Below are 18,482 nucleotides of genomic sequence, written 5' to 3' on the forward strand. Positions count from 1 at the left end.
CTGCGAAGCCCGTGATTTGCTTTCTAATCCTTTCTTATCACTCACAAAGACGAGTGTCTCGCTGCTGAGCCGAGCTAACAACTCGCTGGCACAGATCCCGCTGTGATTAAAAGAGATGAGAAATTCTGGCTCCGAAACGTAACGACACATCGGGGCCATCGGAGAAACCAAACGGAGCCCCCAAGAGCTGCAGGTGAGGCACTCGGGGAGGCTTGTGTTTTGCAGCGCTGCTGGTTAAGAGGTTGTTGACGGCAAAAGAAAGCTTCAAGGGAAACATTCTGTGATCCACCAGCACCAGAAACCACCACGCAACTCTGTGACTCAGTGTGGATGTTGCATTTACTGCAGTGAGTCAGGAAATTAAACAGAAGTACCGCATCATAGAAATAAATTTAGATTTAAAAAAAAAAGGAAAAAATAAAGAAATAAATAAAAAATTATAAAGAGAAAAAATTAAGAAAAAATTGAAAAAGGAAAAATATACAAAAATAGAAAAAGAAAGAAAATTGAAAAAGGAAATAAAGGCAAATTAAAAAGAGGTTCTGCGTCACTGTAGTCTCTTTTAAATAGGGTGAAAGAAAACATGTGTAGCTGCACTGTAACAGGATCTACATCTTTTCAATCAGTTCAGTGTTTCTGTGACTTTATATCAGAACCATGAAGTGTGATGCTCATGGATGGATGGATGGATGGATGGATGGATGGATGGATGGATGGATGGATGGATGGATGGATGGATGGATGGATGATTTGTGGTTATTGTAAGAAAACATAATGAGTTGGTATAACTTACATTTTTCCTTTTTTTCGTGGTATAACTGAACAATTCCAAACTCATAAATATGATTTATATTATCATAACAAAAGATAGTGACTCAGCACAACTTTTCTCTGAAGGGATGCTGAGTCATCTGAACAAACCAGTTGGTACAACTGTAAAGGAATTCCTTCAAAACTTAAAAAATATTGTTTAGATTCAACTTGCTGATGTGATGTTACTTAAACACTGGAATCATTTAGACACATGGCAGCCAAACTCCCTTCATTCAGGACCAGCAGTGGTCTCCGTCCTGATCCTTGAGGGCCCACGTCCTGCTTCACTACACCTGAATCTGATGACTATGTCGTCACTAAGCCCCCAGTAAAGAACCCAGTAAAGAGTGTCCATGGTTCTCCAGGACCTGGGTTCTATAGGACCAGGGTTCTCCAGGACCAGGGTTCTTCTGGACCAGGGTTCTCCAGGACCTGGGTTCTATAGGACCAGGGTTCTCCAGGACCAGGGTTCTACAAGACCAGGGTTCTCCAGGACCAGGGTTCTCCAGGACCTGGGTTCTATAGGACCAGGGTTCTTCAGGACCAGGGTTCTCTAGGACCAGGATCAGTGACCCCTGGTAAACAACATGCATTAGTGGGATGAGCAGCAGAGGTCAGTAAGCAGATTTTATTTACATTAACTCACTTTTTTTACTTGTACATGTATGACGCCTCCAAGGGTGTCACATGTCAGTGACGCTGATGACGCCGTTATCACAGTTACGTAAGGTTCAAGTCTCGGTGATGCTGCATCGTGCCGCCTGCGAGGCGGCGGTGGCGGCGGCGTGTTAGTTTAAACAGAGTATTATCCGTATGTTCAGGCAGGAAGCAGGCGAACAGACACGGAGAGGAAAACGATGTTCGTTGTGATCTGACGATCAAACTGCTCTCAGAAGCATCGGAATTGAGGGGAAGCGCAGTGTGTGTGTGTGTGTGTGTGTGTGTGTGTGTGTGTGTGTGTGTGTGTGTGTGTGTGTGTGTGTGTGTGTGTGTGTGTGTGTGTGTGTGTGTGTGTGATGAATGTTTGATTGTGTCGGGGGGATTTCTGACATATCTGGAGCAGAAACAGATGACATTTTGCTCATTAGAGGAAACGGAAGGTGAGAGACGGATGAGGAAGGAGAGAGTTGGGGGAGGAGAGACAGACAGGCGGATGGATGGATGGATGAATGAATGGATGGAGGGAAGTAGAGTGAGGGCAAGAAAAATAAGAAGACAAACAGAAACGCTGATGAGTTTTGCAAAATGAGAGAAGGGTTATGAGACGATCAAAGGTGGGGCAGGAGATGAGGAAAGACAGATGATGAAGAACATGTAGATTTACGTCCATGAGGGAGCGAATGAAGGGAAACGCAAAGGAAAAGAGGAAGCTGCCACACTTAGATCTCGATCACTACCTCTACACTCCAGGACATGCACATCAGGTGAAAGATATCTCTAAATTGATCGTACAGATTCTGTATGTCTTTCTCAACGTACAAGAACATGGTGGAGTTTTGTGAGTTTTGATGTTGACGTCTTCGTGCTTTAGGATTCTCTTTCTCTTTATTGACTCAGTTTAATCTCTTCTTGCTGGTTTTGTCCCTTCTTCACTTTCTGATGCCTGCAGTCCTTTTTTTGATTGATTTCAGTTTGTATGGATTGTCTCAGTGATGTACTTCAAATACAATAAGTTTTCTTCTAAAATTTGGTGTGGTGTACCATTCCCATGTTATCGGCACTTTTAAGTTGAGCAATGCTGCTTTATGCCACGTTTATCCGACGTTTCAAGTCAATCATCAAAATGATTCCATAATCACATTGGTTACCGTTTTGTGTAATTCTGATCATTTCAGGAGAAACAGCAGAGGACCTCATGAAGCATTGCAGTCGCTCCTTCCTTAAAGATGCATGCAGTATTATGGGAGGAAGCAGCTATGAGTCAGAAGGCCTTCATTTGCAAATGCTCTGGAAAAAACCCTGAAGAAAGTAGCTGGTGAATGAGCATTAAGCCTGCGCCTTTGTATTTAGAGAGGAAGATCTATGAGGCGACTTCAGAACTTCAAACGCTCTCCAGCGTATCCAATTCCTCTGTGTGGACACTTTACTTATTCAGCTCTGATATTTCAGGAGTTTTAATTTGCTTCCCCCAAAGCAGCTTTGCATCTTCAGTGAGAAGACTCTTTAAAGTGGCCTGGGTGACCCGGTCTGGCATTATTACTGCAGTGCCTCTGAATCTGGACTGAGCCAAACTGTTTCCAACAAAAGAGTTTCTTCATCCCGGTTTGCCAGCTCTTTGGAAAGAATCAACTTATTGCATAAACTTGAACTGATTGTGGCATTTGAGGGACTTTGACGCTGGTTTGCATGTTTAGCCTGTGTATGAAATGAGTTTTGACTGGACGTACCCAGTAGTTCTGCACATGCTCAGTAGAGACAATCAGAACAATGTCTCTTCCGTCATGTCATGACTCCCAGTCCATATTCTCCTGGGACTTGGTACTTTACTATATAGGCATGATTCTCTGGGACGCCCCATTAACTGGCACTGCCTATCGGAGCTGGGGTTGCAGCGTGACGCCATCTTGAATAGGTCACCCTGCACCTCCAGTGCAAGTATTTCTACTGAGGAAGGTGTAATCCAACTATAATGATCATAACTCCCAGAGTTTTCACTCATAAAAAGTACATGTTTTCATGCTGAAACACTTTGCCTTATGCTTCTTCATAAAGACTCGACACATGATATGGCATATCAATAAATGCATAAATAAGAAACACATTGATTGATTTGAAGTTGTTTCTCTCGGCCTCTCTCTCACACCCCAATAACACGTCTTCATATTTTGGTTTTTGTGTGCCGTGAGTATAAAACATTTGAGGAGAGACTTTTTTGTCACTTTCAGAGAAATGCTGAGAAATTTCTACTGGTAGGATCTGTTCAGCTTTCCTTCGAGTTTTTCCAAATAAAACTACGATAACTCCCGTTGACTCTGATGCTATTCGAGAGCAAGATGCCTCATCCAATATGGTGGCGACGCACGGAATGAGGCATCTATTCTTTATACTGTCTATGGTTTTAAAGTTGAGAGTCACTGTAATAACAATCCAACTTGGTAGTTTTACTTTGACAGTCACTGTAATAACAATCCAACTTGGTGGTTTTATTTTGACAGTCACCGTAATAACAATCCAACTTGGTGGTCTGTCCACTACAATGTCCGTGTTCTCCCAGTGTTAATGTTCAGAGCGGATTGTTCTCTGCTGTGTGTGTGTGTGGTTTCATTACAGAAACAATCACTAGCACCATCTTGTGGTCTGGCATGCCAACTACATTGCTTGAAAAACATTGAAACACGAAACCGTTTTGAAATGAAAAATGCAAAAACGATGCAAATGTCAGGTAAACAAGGCCTCAAAGGAGAAACTGCTGTTAAACTGACTGCACAGCGCCATCCACTGTACAACCAAGATACAAAACAAACTACACACAGTGTGATTTAAAAAAAACGTTTTTTTCATTCATCACCTTTTGAAGTGTTTTTAAAAGTGCCTCATGACTTAATACTTAAACATTATAAAGATTATCCCCTCTGTTGGAAACATTTTACAGATTACAAAGTTCACTTATGAGGCCTTCTGGAAACAAAATGAGACTTTCTCACCATTTCAGCCTTTTTTAAAACCCAGATTAATGAACGTTCTTCACTACGAGGAGGTCACCGGTTTGTACAGTGATCACATGACTAACTACACAAGCTGACCTTCCTGCTGGAGATGATTCATACAAACCAACTACACTGGTCATCCCTGACTATAAATATGCTCCACGGTAAATAGAAAATACAGCTCAATACATAATCCTTCAACATCTTGATATAGTTATTTTAACACCAATAGAAATGTTTCCAACATACAATGATAAACAATAATAACAATACATGAACAATGTGAGAAATAAAAAGAGTGGTTTGATTGTCCATCTTGACCATCATATCGTACTTGATGTGCATTTTATGGAAACTTGCATGTCCATTTTTAATCTATTCTAATTAGTTTTTTTTACAGTTTAACTCTAAAAAACTTTCCTCCATATTCTGTTGAAAACAAGAGATCTAACATTTGTTTACTACTACCTCTAAATGTGACCGATGCATTCATGATGCAAAAAGTTGTTGCTCCAGTTTACTGCAGACTTGTGGAGGTGAGTAATCTCACCTTCATGAGTTTAATAAACACACACTTGGCCTGATCTGTGATGAGCGGTGCAGACAGCCTCGCCTTGCTTTATGGCTTATTGTGGATGAGGCCGTTAACAGTGAGTTTGTTTCAGCCTGCAGACTTTATCAGCTTCATTCACACTGAGTTTACTGCAGCATGTGGTGTTTACAAAGGACGCTTCCAAAATTAATTAAATATTCAGGTCGTTCTCGTCGTCACGTTGTGATTTGTGGTAGAAGTGGAAGTGGGGTGGTTTTGACTGAATTAATATGGAAGGGAATCACATGAAAGAACAATCAGCCAAATCTGGAGGTTTGAAGTTAGAATGAAGTTTACTTTCATTGCTTTTTGTTCATTTGCCTTCTGATTTGTGAATTTTTACGAAAATTACGTCTTGGTTGGTGTGAGATGTTACGAATACCTGAAGTTAAACCAAAGTCGTCATATTTAACCCATATCCGAGCACCGTCGTCATGGAAACGTCAAGGTTACTCATCCTACATCATCCATCCTATACCCATCCGTATATCTTCCTATCCCTATGTTGTTAAAAGTCTTTTTCCAGCACAAGAATTTCTTTCTCAAGTTCTTCTATTTCTGCAGTGTGTGATGTTTTTAAGCCCTTTTGTATATGAAATGATTTGACCTCTTAAATAAGCTTTTAATGTGTCCCATAGTATGAACCTATTAGAGGAGGAAAGACAGTTTGTTTCCCAGAATAATTGTATTTGATCTCTGACAAATTTACAAAAGTCATGTTTTTTAAGGAAGGTGGAGTTCAATTCAATTCAACTTTATTTATATAGCACCAAACACAACACAGTCATTCCTATGTGCTTTTAACAGAGAAAGGAGAAAAACCCAACGAATCCACATGAGCAGCAGATTTATTTGCGACTGTGGAAAGAAAAAACTCCTCTAACAGGAAGAAACCTGCAGAAACCAGACTAAGAGGTGGAGGCTTTCTGCTGACTGATTGGGGGGACGGGATAGAGGTAGAGAGAGGTAGAGAGAGAGGTAGAGAGAGAGGTAGAGAGAGGTAGAGAGAGATAGAGAGGTAGAGAGAGAGGTAGAGAGAGAGAGAGAGAGAGAGAGAGAGAGAGAGAGAGAGAGAGAGAGAGAGAGAGAGAGGTAGAGAAAGAGTGTTTGAAAGTATTTTGAAGCAGTCCTAACTTTAGCTTTAGTAAATAGAAAAGTTTTGAGTCTGGCCTTAAAAGTAGAGACTGTTTCAGCCTCCCTAACTGAAACTGGGATCTGGTTCCACATCAGAGGAACCTGAAAGCTGAAAGCTCCACCTCCATTCTACTTTTAGAAAACCTAGGAACCTCCAGTTAGCCAGCTCTCTGAGAACCAAGTGTTCTTCTGGGGAGATATGGGACTAACAGTTCTTTGAGGTATGATGGAGCCTGGTTGTTAAGAGCTTTAGAAGTTAGAAGAAGGATTTTAAATTCTATTCTAGATTGAACAGGGAGCCAATGAAGAGAGGTTAGTATTGGAGTGATGTGATCTCTGATGCTGGTTCTTGTCAGGACTCTCGCTGCAATGTTTTGAATCAATTGAAAACTTTTTAAGCAGTTATTGTTTCACCCTGATAATAGGGAGTTACAATAGTTACTCTCAAAGTAACACATGATGGATTAGTTTTTCAGCATCACTCTGAGTCAGCATGTTTCTAATGTTGGAAATATTACGTCGGTGAAAAAAGGCAGTCCTGCAGATTTGTTTAATGTGGGAGTTGAAGGATAAATCCTGGTCAAAAAGAACTCCCAGATTCCTCACAGTGGTACTGGAGGACAAAGTAATACCATCTAGTGTTACTATATCTTTAGATCATTTCTCTCTCAGATGTTTTGGGCCAAATACAATAATTTCAGTTTCATCAGAGTTCAGAAGCAGGAAATTACAGCTCATCCAACCTTTATGTCTTCAAGACAAGCTTCTAGTTTAGAAAGTTGGTTATTATCGTCAGCTTTCGTTGATAAATAGATTTGTGTGTCATCTGCATAACAATGGAGGTTAATGGAGTGTTTTTTAATAATATTCCCTACAGGAAGCATGTACTGTATAAAGTGAAAAGTATAGGACCTAAGACAGAACTCTGTGGAACTCCATGTTTAACTTAAGTCTGGACTGAAGAGTTACCATGAACATGGACAAAGTGGAACCTGTTTGATAAATATGATCGGAACCAATTTAGTGCTGTAACTATAAGCCCGATGATGTGTTCTAGTCTCTGTAGTAGGATGTTCTGATCTATAGTATCAATGTTCTGATCAATAGTATCAAATGCAGCACTGAGATCTAACAGGACCAGAACAGAGACCAGTCCTTTGTCTGAGGCTACGAGAAGATCATTAGTGACTCTGACCAGAGAGTCTCTGTGCTATGATGAATCTAAAACCGACTGGAAAAATTTGCTTAACTTGTCACATAACTGACTTGCAAACACTTTTTCTAGGATTTTAGAAATGAAGGAAAGGTTGGATATTGATACTCAGTGACTGAAAATACTTCCTGTAGGATTTTAGAAATAAAGGGAAGGTTGGATATCGGCCTGTAACTTGCCAAGACATCTGGGTCATTTGGGATTTCTTAAGAAGAGGTTTAACAACAGCAACCTTAAAGGTTTGTGGTACATAACCTGTTATTAGAGAAATGTTGATCTGATCTAGTATTGATGTACTAATCACAGGGAAAATATCTTTAAACAGTTTAGTGGGGATCGGATCTAGTAGGCAAGTTGTTGGTTTAGATGAAGCTGGATTGAGGAGAACTCAAGGACTTCTAGGGTGGAAGCTGGATAACTGGAAATCCAGCTCCACTAACAAATCTGAAGATGTGGTTGATCGATCTGCGACTGCACTGGACAGTGAGTCTTTAATTTGATCCCTAAGAGTTAGAATGTTGTCATTAAAGAAGTTTAGGAAGTCTTTAGTGCTCAAAGTTAAAGGTTTATGAGGCTCGACAGAGCTTCGGTCAAACGCCACCTGCACATATTGGACATTTTCTCAGGCATTACTAATGCTAAAGTGAGTGAAGAACGATCAGAACGTGTCCTCGGCAAACAAGCAGACTCTGAACTCCATGTGTCTGATTGAAGATGTCTTCAGGTCTTCATCTTCAACGTTCCCCTCTCTGCCACAATATTTGGAAGGTGACAAGATGTTCTCTTTTTTTGGTGTGCTGAATTCTGAAAAATGAAATGACATTTGTTTAGTTAAATAACGCTGGTTAAAGATCTCATCAACCAAGGTTAGTGCTGCTATCTAAGTTAACTATATGTAAAATAAAGCCCATCCAACTGATGATCATTTTTCAATGATTTTCCCAAGAGGTTGTTTTGTTATCGATGTTCTTACTCGTGTCACTGTCCAATGGGGTTTTCTCCTTGGTGGCAGAGGTGCAGTCGGAAGTCGTGGACCGAGCCTTGTCCTCCTTCTGCCCTGGCGATCTTTCAAAATAAGACAGAAAGTTGTTACTTTCACTGCATATCAGTCTGGTTGTTCAAAATACAATAAATCATCAGAGGGATAAAGTTTGGAAATTACCTGCTGACACACACATTTTCCCCTCCATCAAAGCTCCAGTTGTTGCAGACCTTCATACATTCCATTGAAGATTTCACACTGGAAGAGAAACAATCATGAAGCTCAAAACAACTTCATAGATTTTCTGCACCATGACATTGAATACTTGTACACACACTTACTAGCTGTTGTAATTTGGATGATTCAGATGACTCATTGTTATAAAGGGATGGGAAAGGATCTCTTCTGCTGTGATCCTCTCCGAAGCATCCGTGTGGAGCATCCTTTTCACCAAATCAATGAAGCAGAGGTGGTCACACTCAACAGCTTGCTCATCTTCTGTTGCTGAAGCAGGGACCTTGCAGGGACAGAAAAGCAAAGCAAAAACAATTCAGTAAAAGAACGGAACTTGTTCACAAACACAAGTGTTTCCAAGAAATGTCAACTACCTTTAAAAGATGGTGCAGTTTCATTTTGGGGTCCGGGGGACATTCTGTTGAAGACGCTTTAGGACTTATTGACTCTGGTGGCTGAAGAGAGGAAGGAATTAATTTACTACTGATGCAGAAGGCAACAGAAAATAAATAACTTTCACTGACCAAACACAGTGGAAAGAGAGACAGCAAATAGTACCTTTAAAACCCAACCCTGGGTCGTCTCACTGGAGCTTGTCTCATTGAAGTAATAGTCAGTATACATCCCGGCCTTCAACACCTTGTTTGGTGGCTGTCCAATGACAGATACGATCCTTTCCATCTGTGGAGTCAACACAGTGTCAGAGCATGCTTTCAAAAAACACCCCAATAATACTCCAGGCAATATGTATTATTTGTAGAAGTACTAATTTGAGTAGAAGATGTATTACACATCTATGCAACAACTAAGCGCTTAAAACCACTGACTACAAACTGTATCATCAATGACTTATTACAACTCCTGTCAAAGAGGTTGGAATGACTATTTGTGTTCTGTCTGAATTGTATTACTGACCAGTTCAGTTTCATCATGGGGTTGAAACAGGAGAGTTCCCGTCAGCATTTCTGCAGCCATGCACGCTAACGACCAGATGTCAATGGCGTAGTTACAAAGAACTCCCAGCACCGTCTCTGGAGATCTGAAAAAGACACCGAGCAGGAAGTTGATTATGAGGTGGTTTGATAAAGAAACGGAGAAGTCAGCTCACCGTGCAGATCCAGATGTGTTCCAGATATGCAGAACAGATCTGGTTTTCATACCTGTACATCAACGTTTGAAAAGTTCCTCCCACCCATTCTTCAGGATTTCGCATCGCCTCACCAAAGTCAATTAATTGGACTTTAAGTGGCTGTTGGACACGGTCTACTAACATAACATTCTCTGGCTTTAGGTCGGTGTGAATAATCCCTTTGTCCTTCAGGAAACTCAGAGCTCCAGTGATCTGAAACAGAAGACACAACAACAGGAAAAATGAAATGCATTTCAAAAACTTTTCTATTTTTACCATCAAAGTTGCAGCTGGGGGTTTTTAGTAAATCAAAACATGAAATCAAGAGATATAAAACCAGATCTAAAAAAAGCCAAAAGAACATAAGAAGGTGAAACCTGTTGGAGAATTGCTCGAATCTCTTTCAGTTGAAGAGGCCCCCAAGTTCTCATGTAGCTTTTCAGACTGACGTCCAGCTTCTTGAACTCAATGCACAACAGTCCTTTATACATGAAGGAGTCGTTGGAGCTCACGATGTTGACTTGTTCGGAGCCCAAAGCCTTCAATAAGTTCAGCACCTCCACCTAGAATCACACAAGATCACATGAAATCAACTGCTGTATAAACATGAACGTGGTCATGAGTGTTTCAATGTCTCACCTCTGCTTTTGCTTCTTCGATGCTCTTATTGAGCATATTGTCTTTGATGATTTTCACCGCCACCGTTTCATTGGAGGGCTTTTTCACACACTGGACCACGGTTCCAAAGGAACCAGAGCCCAGGACCTCCTCCACTATGTACTCCGAGGTGGAAGACCAGATCGTCTCTGTGGAGTTTTTGATGCGCTCCAGTAGTGCGTCTGCCTGAGCCTTCACAAAATAATGAGACATGCAATGTCAGGTTAGATCTGATCATCTATGACTTCAAACATCAGCCCAAATACAACGTTTAACCATATATCTATATGAAGTAAAAGTGAACCTGCGCTGAGGAAGGAAATGGTATACATGAAAAACTGAAAGTTTGCACTAAAGTTTGACTTCATATTAGTAATGACTGCTTCTGCTGTAATTATGACTGCATCTGTGTTCAGTACTGAAGGAACACATTTACAGATACTATAAGTTCTACTTTCTTCTCACTACAATCTCAGTAGCTTCTTCATTTACCTCCGTAGAAGAACGGTCCTCATTACCTGTGAAGAGAGAGAAAGTCACTCATCAGTGTCCGTCAATGTGTGAGAAGAAATCGTTCTCTAAACTCATGATGTCAACAATCACATACCTTCAGCATCAGGTTCTGACCATACACTTCCTCCAGCATCAGGTTTAGACCATACACTTCCTCCAGCATCAGGTCCTGACCAGACACTTCCTTCAGCATCAGGTTCTGACCATACACTTCCTCCAGCCTCAGGTTCTGACCATACACTTCCTCCAGCATCAGGTCCTGACCAGACACTTCCTCCAGCATCAGGTTCTGACCATACACTTCCTCCAGCGTCAGGTTCTGACCACACACTTCCTCCAGCATCAGGTTCTGACCATACACTGTTGTCAGCATCAGGTTCTGACCATACACTGTTGTCAGCATCAGGTTCTGACCACACACTGTCTTCAGGCTCAGGCTCAGATGATACACTTGCTTTGACATTTTCCAGCTGTTCATTGACATCGGTTAGTTGTTTGCCAAGTGACTGGATTGTCGCTTTCTGGTTGCTCAGAGTTTCCATAAACTTTGCTGAAACTCCCAGCAATTTTGTTGCCAGTTCTTGTCGGCTGAGTGTTGGAGCAACCATGACATACTGTAAAACACAACCAAAGACAATTATCAAACCTCCTCAATTTTACTTTTTAAGAGTACCTTTATAAATGGCACTGTGGTCTTCAATCTCCCCCTCTCTTGTCTTTTAATCAAAAATTACATGGTTCCTCTGGAAATACTTATGATGTATAAAATGTATTAAACAACAACTTACATTCAAAAGCTGCACCGTCTCAAGAAGGATTTCCCCTTCGTGTGTGTCCAGTTCTGGAACCAGTGGTATTGACATCAGGTTTTCCATTCTTCACGCCAGTTGCTGTAAAAGGAATGCCTTGTCAATAATATGTCTCAGTAAAACTGTGGTTTGCCTCTCGAAGGTCAACTCATACACTGACTGAAATGAAACAACAAAAGATGACTCTAAAGTTCCTTTGTTTTCATCACAAAGGAAACCAACATTATGAGGGAGATCAAAGGAGACCAAAGGAGATACAATTATTTGAAAGGAGATCAAAGGAGACTAAAGGAGACCAAATGAGATCAAAGGAGATCAAAGGAGATCAAAGGAGATCAAAGGAGATCAGCATCTGTTGCCATGGAGTTGCTGAGCTCAAAGAAGCCAGAGAGGCAGACACAAAAGGTTTCCTCTGGTAACTAGAAATGTTAGCTTCCTTCGCCACTGAAAGTTGGGGCAAAGTTATGTTTTTGTCTGCGTGTATTTATTTATTGGTATGTATGTATGTATTTTACCAACTTTTCTTGAAAACTATTTAACCTTCAGGGATGATTTGTCATGTTCCAAAGACCATGAACTATTAAAAAAATTGGCAAAGAATTTAAATATTTCATAAAGTTTCAAATATATTAAAAAGTTACAACATAGCAAGAATTTCTTAAGAAATTTAAAAAAAAGCTGCACATTTTCAAACTTGAATGGTTTAAATAGGTTCGACTGCAGGAGCCAAAGTGAGTCAAAAAATGCAAATAATTCTCAGAATCAGTATTCACACAATGAAATGTCTATAATTACCTGCGTGAAACTCAGTGAAAATCATTTAAAGAAGACTAACCTGGTCACTTCGGTGGCACCAGTGTCACAATATCTGTATAAACTCGTCACAAACAGAAAAAAGCTGAATGTTCTTCTCCTTCGTCTTTCAATGTGAATCTCCAGTTGAAGTGATATCACATAAAGACAAAGTTCCCGACCTGTCTTCCTCACTCACCACACCACAACACGGATCTGCTGGCAAGAGCGCCCCCTACAGGTTTCTCCATCAACTGTCCACTACTCAAAACGACGCATCCACGACCCTGGCCTCTGCAGTTCCTGTCATCACCACAATCCACCACAATCCACCACAACATCCCCACACACAACAACATCAACTTCAGCAACTTCATCCACATCCCCTTATCATCTCCCGTGACTAAACACAAACATTCACAAATCATCAATATGGCTCTTTAGAACATTCCAGCTCATCAGCAAAACTTTTATTAGGGACCGAGCACGAAAGGCCAGGACCCTATTGTATTTGTAATGTTTCTTATTATTAGGGACCGAGCATGAAACCCACTAAACACTCACATATTGATCAAATTTGGCACGCTCATCAAGACTGGCAAAAAATGTAAGACAATGTAAAAAATTAACCCCCAGACTGCCAAAATGCGCTCTCTTGCGCCACAACAGGCCGTGGTGGCCGTTTTAGTGTTCTTAGGTGGCGCTAGAGAGCACATTTTGGCACTCGGGGGGTAAATTGTTTACATTTTTTTAAATGTTTTGCCAGTCTTGATGAGCGTGCCAAATTTGATCAACATTTGATGGTCAAATTGGGCTCAAAGAGGCGTCAGGAGTCAAAGAAAAAAGAATAATAAGAGACACTACAAATACAATAGGGTCCTGGCCTCGGTCCATAATAATAATAATAGTAATAATAATAATAATAACCAAAATGTGAACTTAAGCTTACTTCATCCAGAAATCCTCTAATCTGATTCAAATAAATACTGATGTAATCCTCTTTTTTTTCCTCCCCTCTTTTTTTGGGTGATAAATAACATAAAATAATGATCCTTGTGTACGCTATGCAGCAGGCTTCATTAACCATGGCATGAGCCTGCACATATGTGCGTGTGTGCTTCTGTGATGCTAATTAAACCGAGCGGTCGGCACTAGAAATACTTCATTTCTTTGTGTGTCTGCAGCTATCCCTTTCATATTAACTGTGGCAGGACTTTTCCATCCTGCATGCACATAGTAATGTGTTTCCACCGTGCATGCGGACAAACAAAATATGCCAGTGTGCTGAAGAGAGGAAGGGGAAAGAAGAGCCAGATAAACTCGAAGCGAAGTGAATGGAAAGAAATGAGGCCATACGAAAGAGGAGGAATAATAAAGCGAGGCGTCATCAAACAAATGCAGAGCTTTTTTTTTTTTGTGGTTTAATTTTTAAATGTGCATGTGTAATGTATGTTTGTGTAAGAAAATGAATAGGGATGACAAGAAAACTTAAAAGATGATAGATTAACATTTAAAGACCCGATGCATTAGGTTGAGATTACATTAAAAAGGCTGATATTAATGATTCATTGTGACACACGCACGCACGCACGCACGCACGCACGCACGCACGCAGGCACACAGAACTCGAGCAAAGTCGAAATTATTCAAATTATTCATGTGTCTTTGTCACGAGGAGATGTGACTCGCTCCGGCAGCTCATCTCATCTGAGTGGCGTCACACCTTAAAGTCAGCAAATCTTTAATCCATTATTCATAGCCGTACGCAGTGGAAACCTCAAATCTGGACTTTTTGTTCTTCGACTTTAAACCGGTGTTGCTGCACTTCATCCTACTGTACACACATAAACAGCATTATTGTCATAATTCTCATTCTCATTGAGAACCCGGACTACACTCTATGGCTCTTCAACACAATGTGAGAAAGTTTGATGTCGCTAAGTGTTGAAATAACAGATGAAGAATTCCAGAATCAGCCCTTAATGTTGTTTGTATCTTCAGTTTTAAACTTTCTTCTTTTCAGGCAAGTAGGTTTTTAAAACATATCTTTGACATGTTTCGACGGTCAGAAACATCATTTGGCGATGGATTTGCTTTTATCAGCTGGTGTTATAGAAGCTATGTCTTAAAAGTCGACTTTTCTAAAAAGAAGAAAACTAAATACTTTAAAGAAACTAAAGTCATAATGAACTTCATTAGTCACAGATCTCTATAAACCTAACTACTGAGGCAGCAGTGGCTCAGTCGTGTCGTCTTCCACTTCCAAGGTCAATGGTTCGATCCCCGATCATCGCATGGCAGCTGTTACCTTCTGTCTTTCAGTGTGAGTGTGAATGAGTGAATGTAGCAAAGCTCAAGTAGGTAAAGTGAATTCCATTCATTCTTTTCTTCACAGACTTTGGGAGAGGATGTGGAAAATATAAAACCTTGGAATAGTGTTGGAGCACAACCATTTCACCCAAACGATTATACACACAAAACGATCCGTTCTGTTCTCTCTAATGATTCAGAACAGATGAGTTCCCAGCACCAGCATCACCACGACACTGTGTTACACTCAATATGGTCCCACTAGCAACATGTTTATTCACCTCTGCCAGGAGTTCTGTGTTTTCATTGTCGTAGGTTGATTGTTCTGGTGATGGTTGGTTGGTTACATTCTGGGTACTAGTTTGAGAAGAAGGGTTAGGGTTTTGCTGATGTAGATATACCTTTAAAATCTATGGATGCACCCTGAGTGCCTACTTCTTGTAACTTTATGGACCGGTGAGCTGTTCAGGATGTTTCCTGCCCTGAGGACAAAGCCAGCTGGGCAAAGCTGCAGCCCCCCCGCGATGTTAACCAGAGACAGGAGATAAGATCAATGGAGTTTGCATGTTTTCCATGATGGAGTCCTAACACTTCAGTAAACCTTCAGCATAATGTGTAATATATTTTTACTGCATTTCAGAAATGTGTTGGTCTTTCTGCTCCCAGTGGACATGTTTTCTGACTGTTTATCTTCTGCGTGCCGAGCTCCTGCTGTTCACGCCTTTCGCTGCTCGCCGGGCCACACAGGAGCGCTGAATGAGTAACAACATGGTTTACAACAAGTGAGCAGCAGATCTGGAGGCAGTCCTGTTGTTTTTCTATTTTTTTCAACCACGAGAGCATCCTCCAGAGTCTGACTGTTGATGATAATTCAGCACGAAGCAGCCTGCTGGGTTTTTTATTTTCCTGTGGTGTTAATATCACCTTCTCTTCTGACTCCGGTAATCCTTCTTTTAAAGCATCATGATGAACTCTAATCGAACACACCCGCGAGCCTGCTTTAGGCTTTAGTTGTTTTTTTTTTTTTTTACTCCTCTGGTTCAGGTCAGATGGATTAACTCCCTCCCACCTGATGTGTCAGGTTGATTAAATAGCGCGTCAGCCGACAGGAGCTAAATGTTCCCCCGTGCGCGTACACACTGAGTGTCCAAGGTAAACAGGACTAACTTGGGCTGACAGGTCCCGGCTTCTGTCGGCTCCCTGCACAGTCACTCAGCCAGCCAGCGGCTTTATCTCACCGGACAAGAAGGAACCTGTGTGAAGATCTAAATGGACAAGTGGAGGATGGAGTAATAATCTAATTGGGTGGCTTCTTGTTAGCAGGTGTAGCTGCAGATCACATGAGTCAAAGTCCAGGTTTACACAGATATTTCCCCCTCCACGTTTCCCAAAAAATATTCATTGTCACAGACCTGCATATACATCTGTTTCAGAGCTACTATGAGCAGCCAGACCTTTAGAGGGCAGTGTAGCAAGACGCATGACATCATGATAGCCAATCAGAATCCTGGAAAAAAAAACATGACGTCACAAATTCTGACATAAATATCCACCTCCCCCCCTTTAGATTCGGAGACACAGAGTGGCCAGTGTGGCTGGAGTTTTCAGGAATCATCGTTTGTGGTGAGTCGTAGCTGGTTTGTGTGTAAATGTGTGGCTCAAACGCAGAAAAAGATCAGTCTTTTCAAATACCCGGGTACGTCTAAACGTGGCCAAAGCTTCCTTTCAGGACTTTGAATTTACAACTCCAATATGTCAAAATCTCCTTTGCCAGGTGAAGTTTATATTCGAGATGCATCCAGTTCGTCCTGATGAGAGCCGGGGAGTTCATCCATCCTGGAAACGTTCTCCTTGTCCTTCAGTAATGGAACATGATTAATGTGGTTTGACTGCTTCAGCTGTTTCCAAAGCACTTTTGATCACATTCACCCATTCACACACACACTTTCACACACCAATTGCAAGGAGCCCAGAATAACCAGTGGGAGCAGTTTAGTGTCTTGCTCAGAGACACTTCGACACATGGCCCGGGGAGATAGGGAATTGAACCTGCAATATTCCGATTGAGAAACGATCTCTCTCCCAACTGAGCCACAAGCGAGGGAGGAATAGTACAAATATTCCATTATTTGCAATGAATGCATAAGACTAAAGTGTGTATTGAAGCTTTATTCTGAAAGTGACAGGACTCTGTGTCTCCTGTATGTTTGATTATCAACGCTGGTGAACCTCGTAGGATTGTATTCACAGCGCGATGAATAATTGATAGACTTTGGACAGTAAGTAACGGAGCTCTCGCATCAGGTGAGAGACATATTTTGGTTTGGAATACTTCCACCTCGTTGATCCATCCAAACTTCTTCCTCCCATCCGTTGCAGAAATCCTTTCCCCACGTGGGCGCAGAGTGTTAACTCTGCGCAGCATGTGTGAAATCATTCAATATGGATGGACTTCCTTCACACTCTCGGCTCCAACACAAGTGTCAGTATCACAGCTTCTTTCTTCTTCTTTTTTTTTGGGCTCCTTTAAGAAACACAGTAGTGTTGTATATTTATTACTTTTTCAATGGGCAAATGAAGCATACAGCCCTTTATCTCCAACGCATTCTTTTGGACTGTGGGAGGAGAAAACCAACACATGCACGGGGAGAAGATGCAAACTTCACCCCCCGGAGGGGTTTTCTGTCCCTCTCAGGACAAACTGTCACTCATATAAACCTATTTGACATTTAGAGTCACAAACTCACCTTCTATCAACCAATAATGTTAGAAATGGCTTATAATAACATTTCTTTTTGGCCTTTTAAAATGCAATAAGAACAAGACAATAATAACTTGCTGATAGTGTATTGAAATAATTGAGCCAATATTGTTCTGCCAATAGTTTATCAAGTCATTGTTATCGGCTATCACATTCTAGAATTCTTTGAAAATGCAAATACTGTTTGGTAAATTTCAGTTTTCATGTTATTTGTACATTATTAGATTATTAATACAGTTCAATAATATGGCATCACATTTAATGAAGCTTTTAATAGCACTTTCTCTCTTTCATCAGTTCTGATTTTAAAGTGAAGCATGTTTGAAAAAGTTTCAGTGTCTCTGAAAGCAGTTGTTCTGTAAACGAACAGCTGAAATACAACAAAAGTTTTATATTTTCACTTGGAAACACTAAAACAATGGCGGTTTATGCAGATCAGAGGGTGTATATCTCCCATATCCCCTCCCAGCTAATAGCAGAGGCATATTTCTGCCTTGTTTGAGTTGAGTTGTCACTTTAAAGGGAAACACAGTTTCCAGAAAGTCCACCTCGAGTTTGACTGAATGCAAATGAGGTTATTTAAAGTATCATTTCGCAGTGTCACTGCACTGGGCATATGCCACTGCACCTTATTAATTCATGAAATTCTTGCATTGTTTCTAACAAGAACAAATTGGGACAGAAAAGAAGCCATCACACTTCCATTTTTTATTTATTTATATATTTATTTTTGTCACGGTGCAGCTTGAGGTCACGCTCCCTTCCAGCAGATGAGAGATGAAACAGAAAAGATCCAGCCCACTTCCACCATCCTGTCCTCTCCGAGGACCAGTAGCTTCAGATGGCTCACTGTTGACACTGGAAAAGATGAAAAGACCTTTTTCCTCAGATGGTGG

General features: G+C 41.0%; 2 protein-coding genes across 2 annotated transcripts in view; one reads left to right on the forward strand and one right to left on the reverse strand.

The window, feature by feature from the left end:
* The window catches only part of LOC308108379 (glutamate receptor-interacting protein 2-like), a gene marked incomplete at both ends in the record, with an annotated part of 212,966 nt that overhangs the window by 81,788 nt on the left and 112,696 nt on the right, over window positions 1–18,482 (forward strand). The gene's annotated exons all lie outside the window — the stretch shown is intronic.
* On the reverse strand, window positions 7,946–9,608 carry LOC308108380 (homeodomain-interacting protein kinase 2-like). The gene is made up of 6 exons (XM_080461242.1): window positions 9,531–9,608; window positions 9,174–9,296; window positions 8,990–9,070; window positions 8,723–8,898; window positions 8,562–8,639; window positions 7,946–8,464 (listed from the first exon to the last, which is right to left on the reverse strand). Exons 1-6 carry the CDS (start codon window positions 9,588–9,590, stop codon window positions 8,329–8,331), a joined length of 654 nt encoding a protein of 217 aa, XP_080317368.1. The 5' UTR covers window positions 9,591–9,608; the 3' UTR covers window positions 7,946–8,328.

This window comes from Lipophrys pholis (genome assembly GCF_963383615.2).
Source record: "Lipophrys pholis genome assembly, chromosome: 4".
Taxonomy (NCBI): domain Eukaryota; kingdom Metazoa; phylum Chordata; class Actinopteri; order Blenniiformes; family Blenniidae; genus Lipophrys; species Lipophrys pholis.

What these genes read in the sequence shown, in the direction of transcription:
- LOC308108380 (XM_080461242.1), bottom strand. Translation starts at nt 9,590, where the DNA reads ATGGCTGCAGAAATGCTGACGGGAACTCTCCTGTTTCAACCCCATGAT. An exon ending in CCCAGGGTTGGGTTTTAAAG is followed by an intron (nt 9,071 to 9,173) that starts GTACTATTTGCT and finishes TCCTCTCTTCAG; the next exon opens with CCACCAGAGTCAATAAGTCC. An exon ending in CATCCAAATTACAACAGCTA is followed by an intron (nt 8,640 to 8,722) that starts GTAAGTGTGTGT and finishes TTTCTCTTCCAG; the next exon opens with TGTGAAATCTTCAATGGAAT.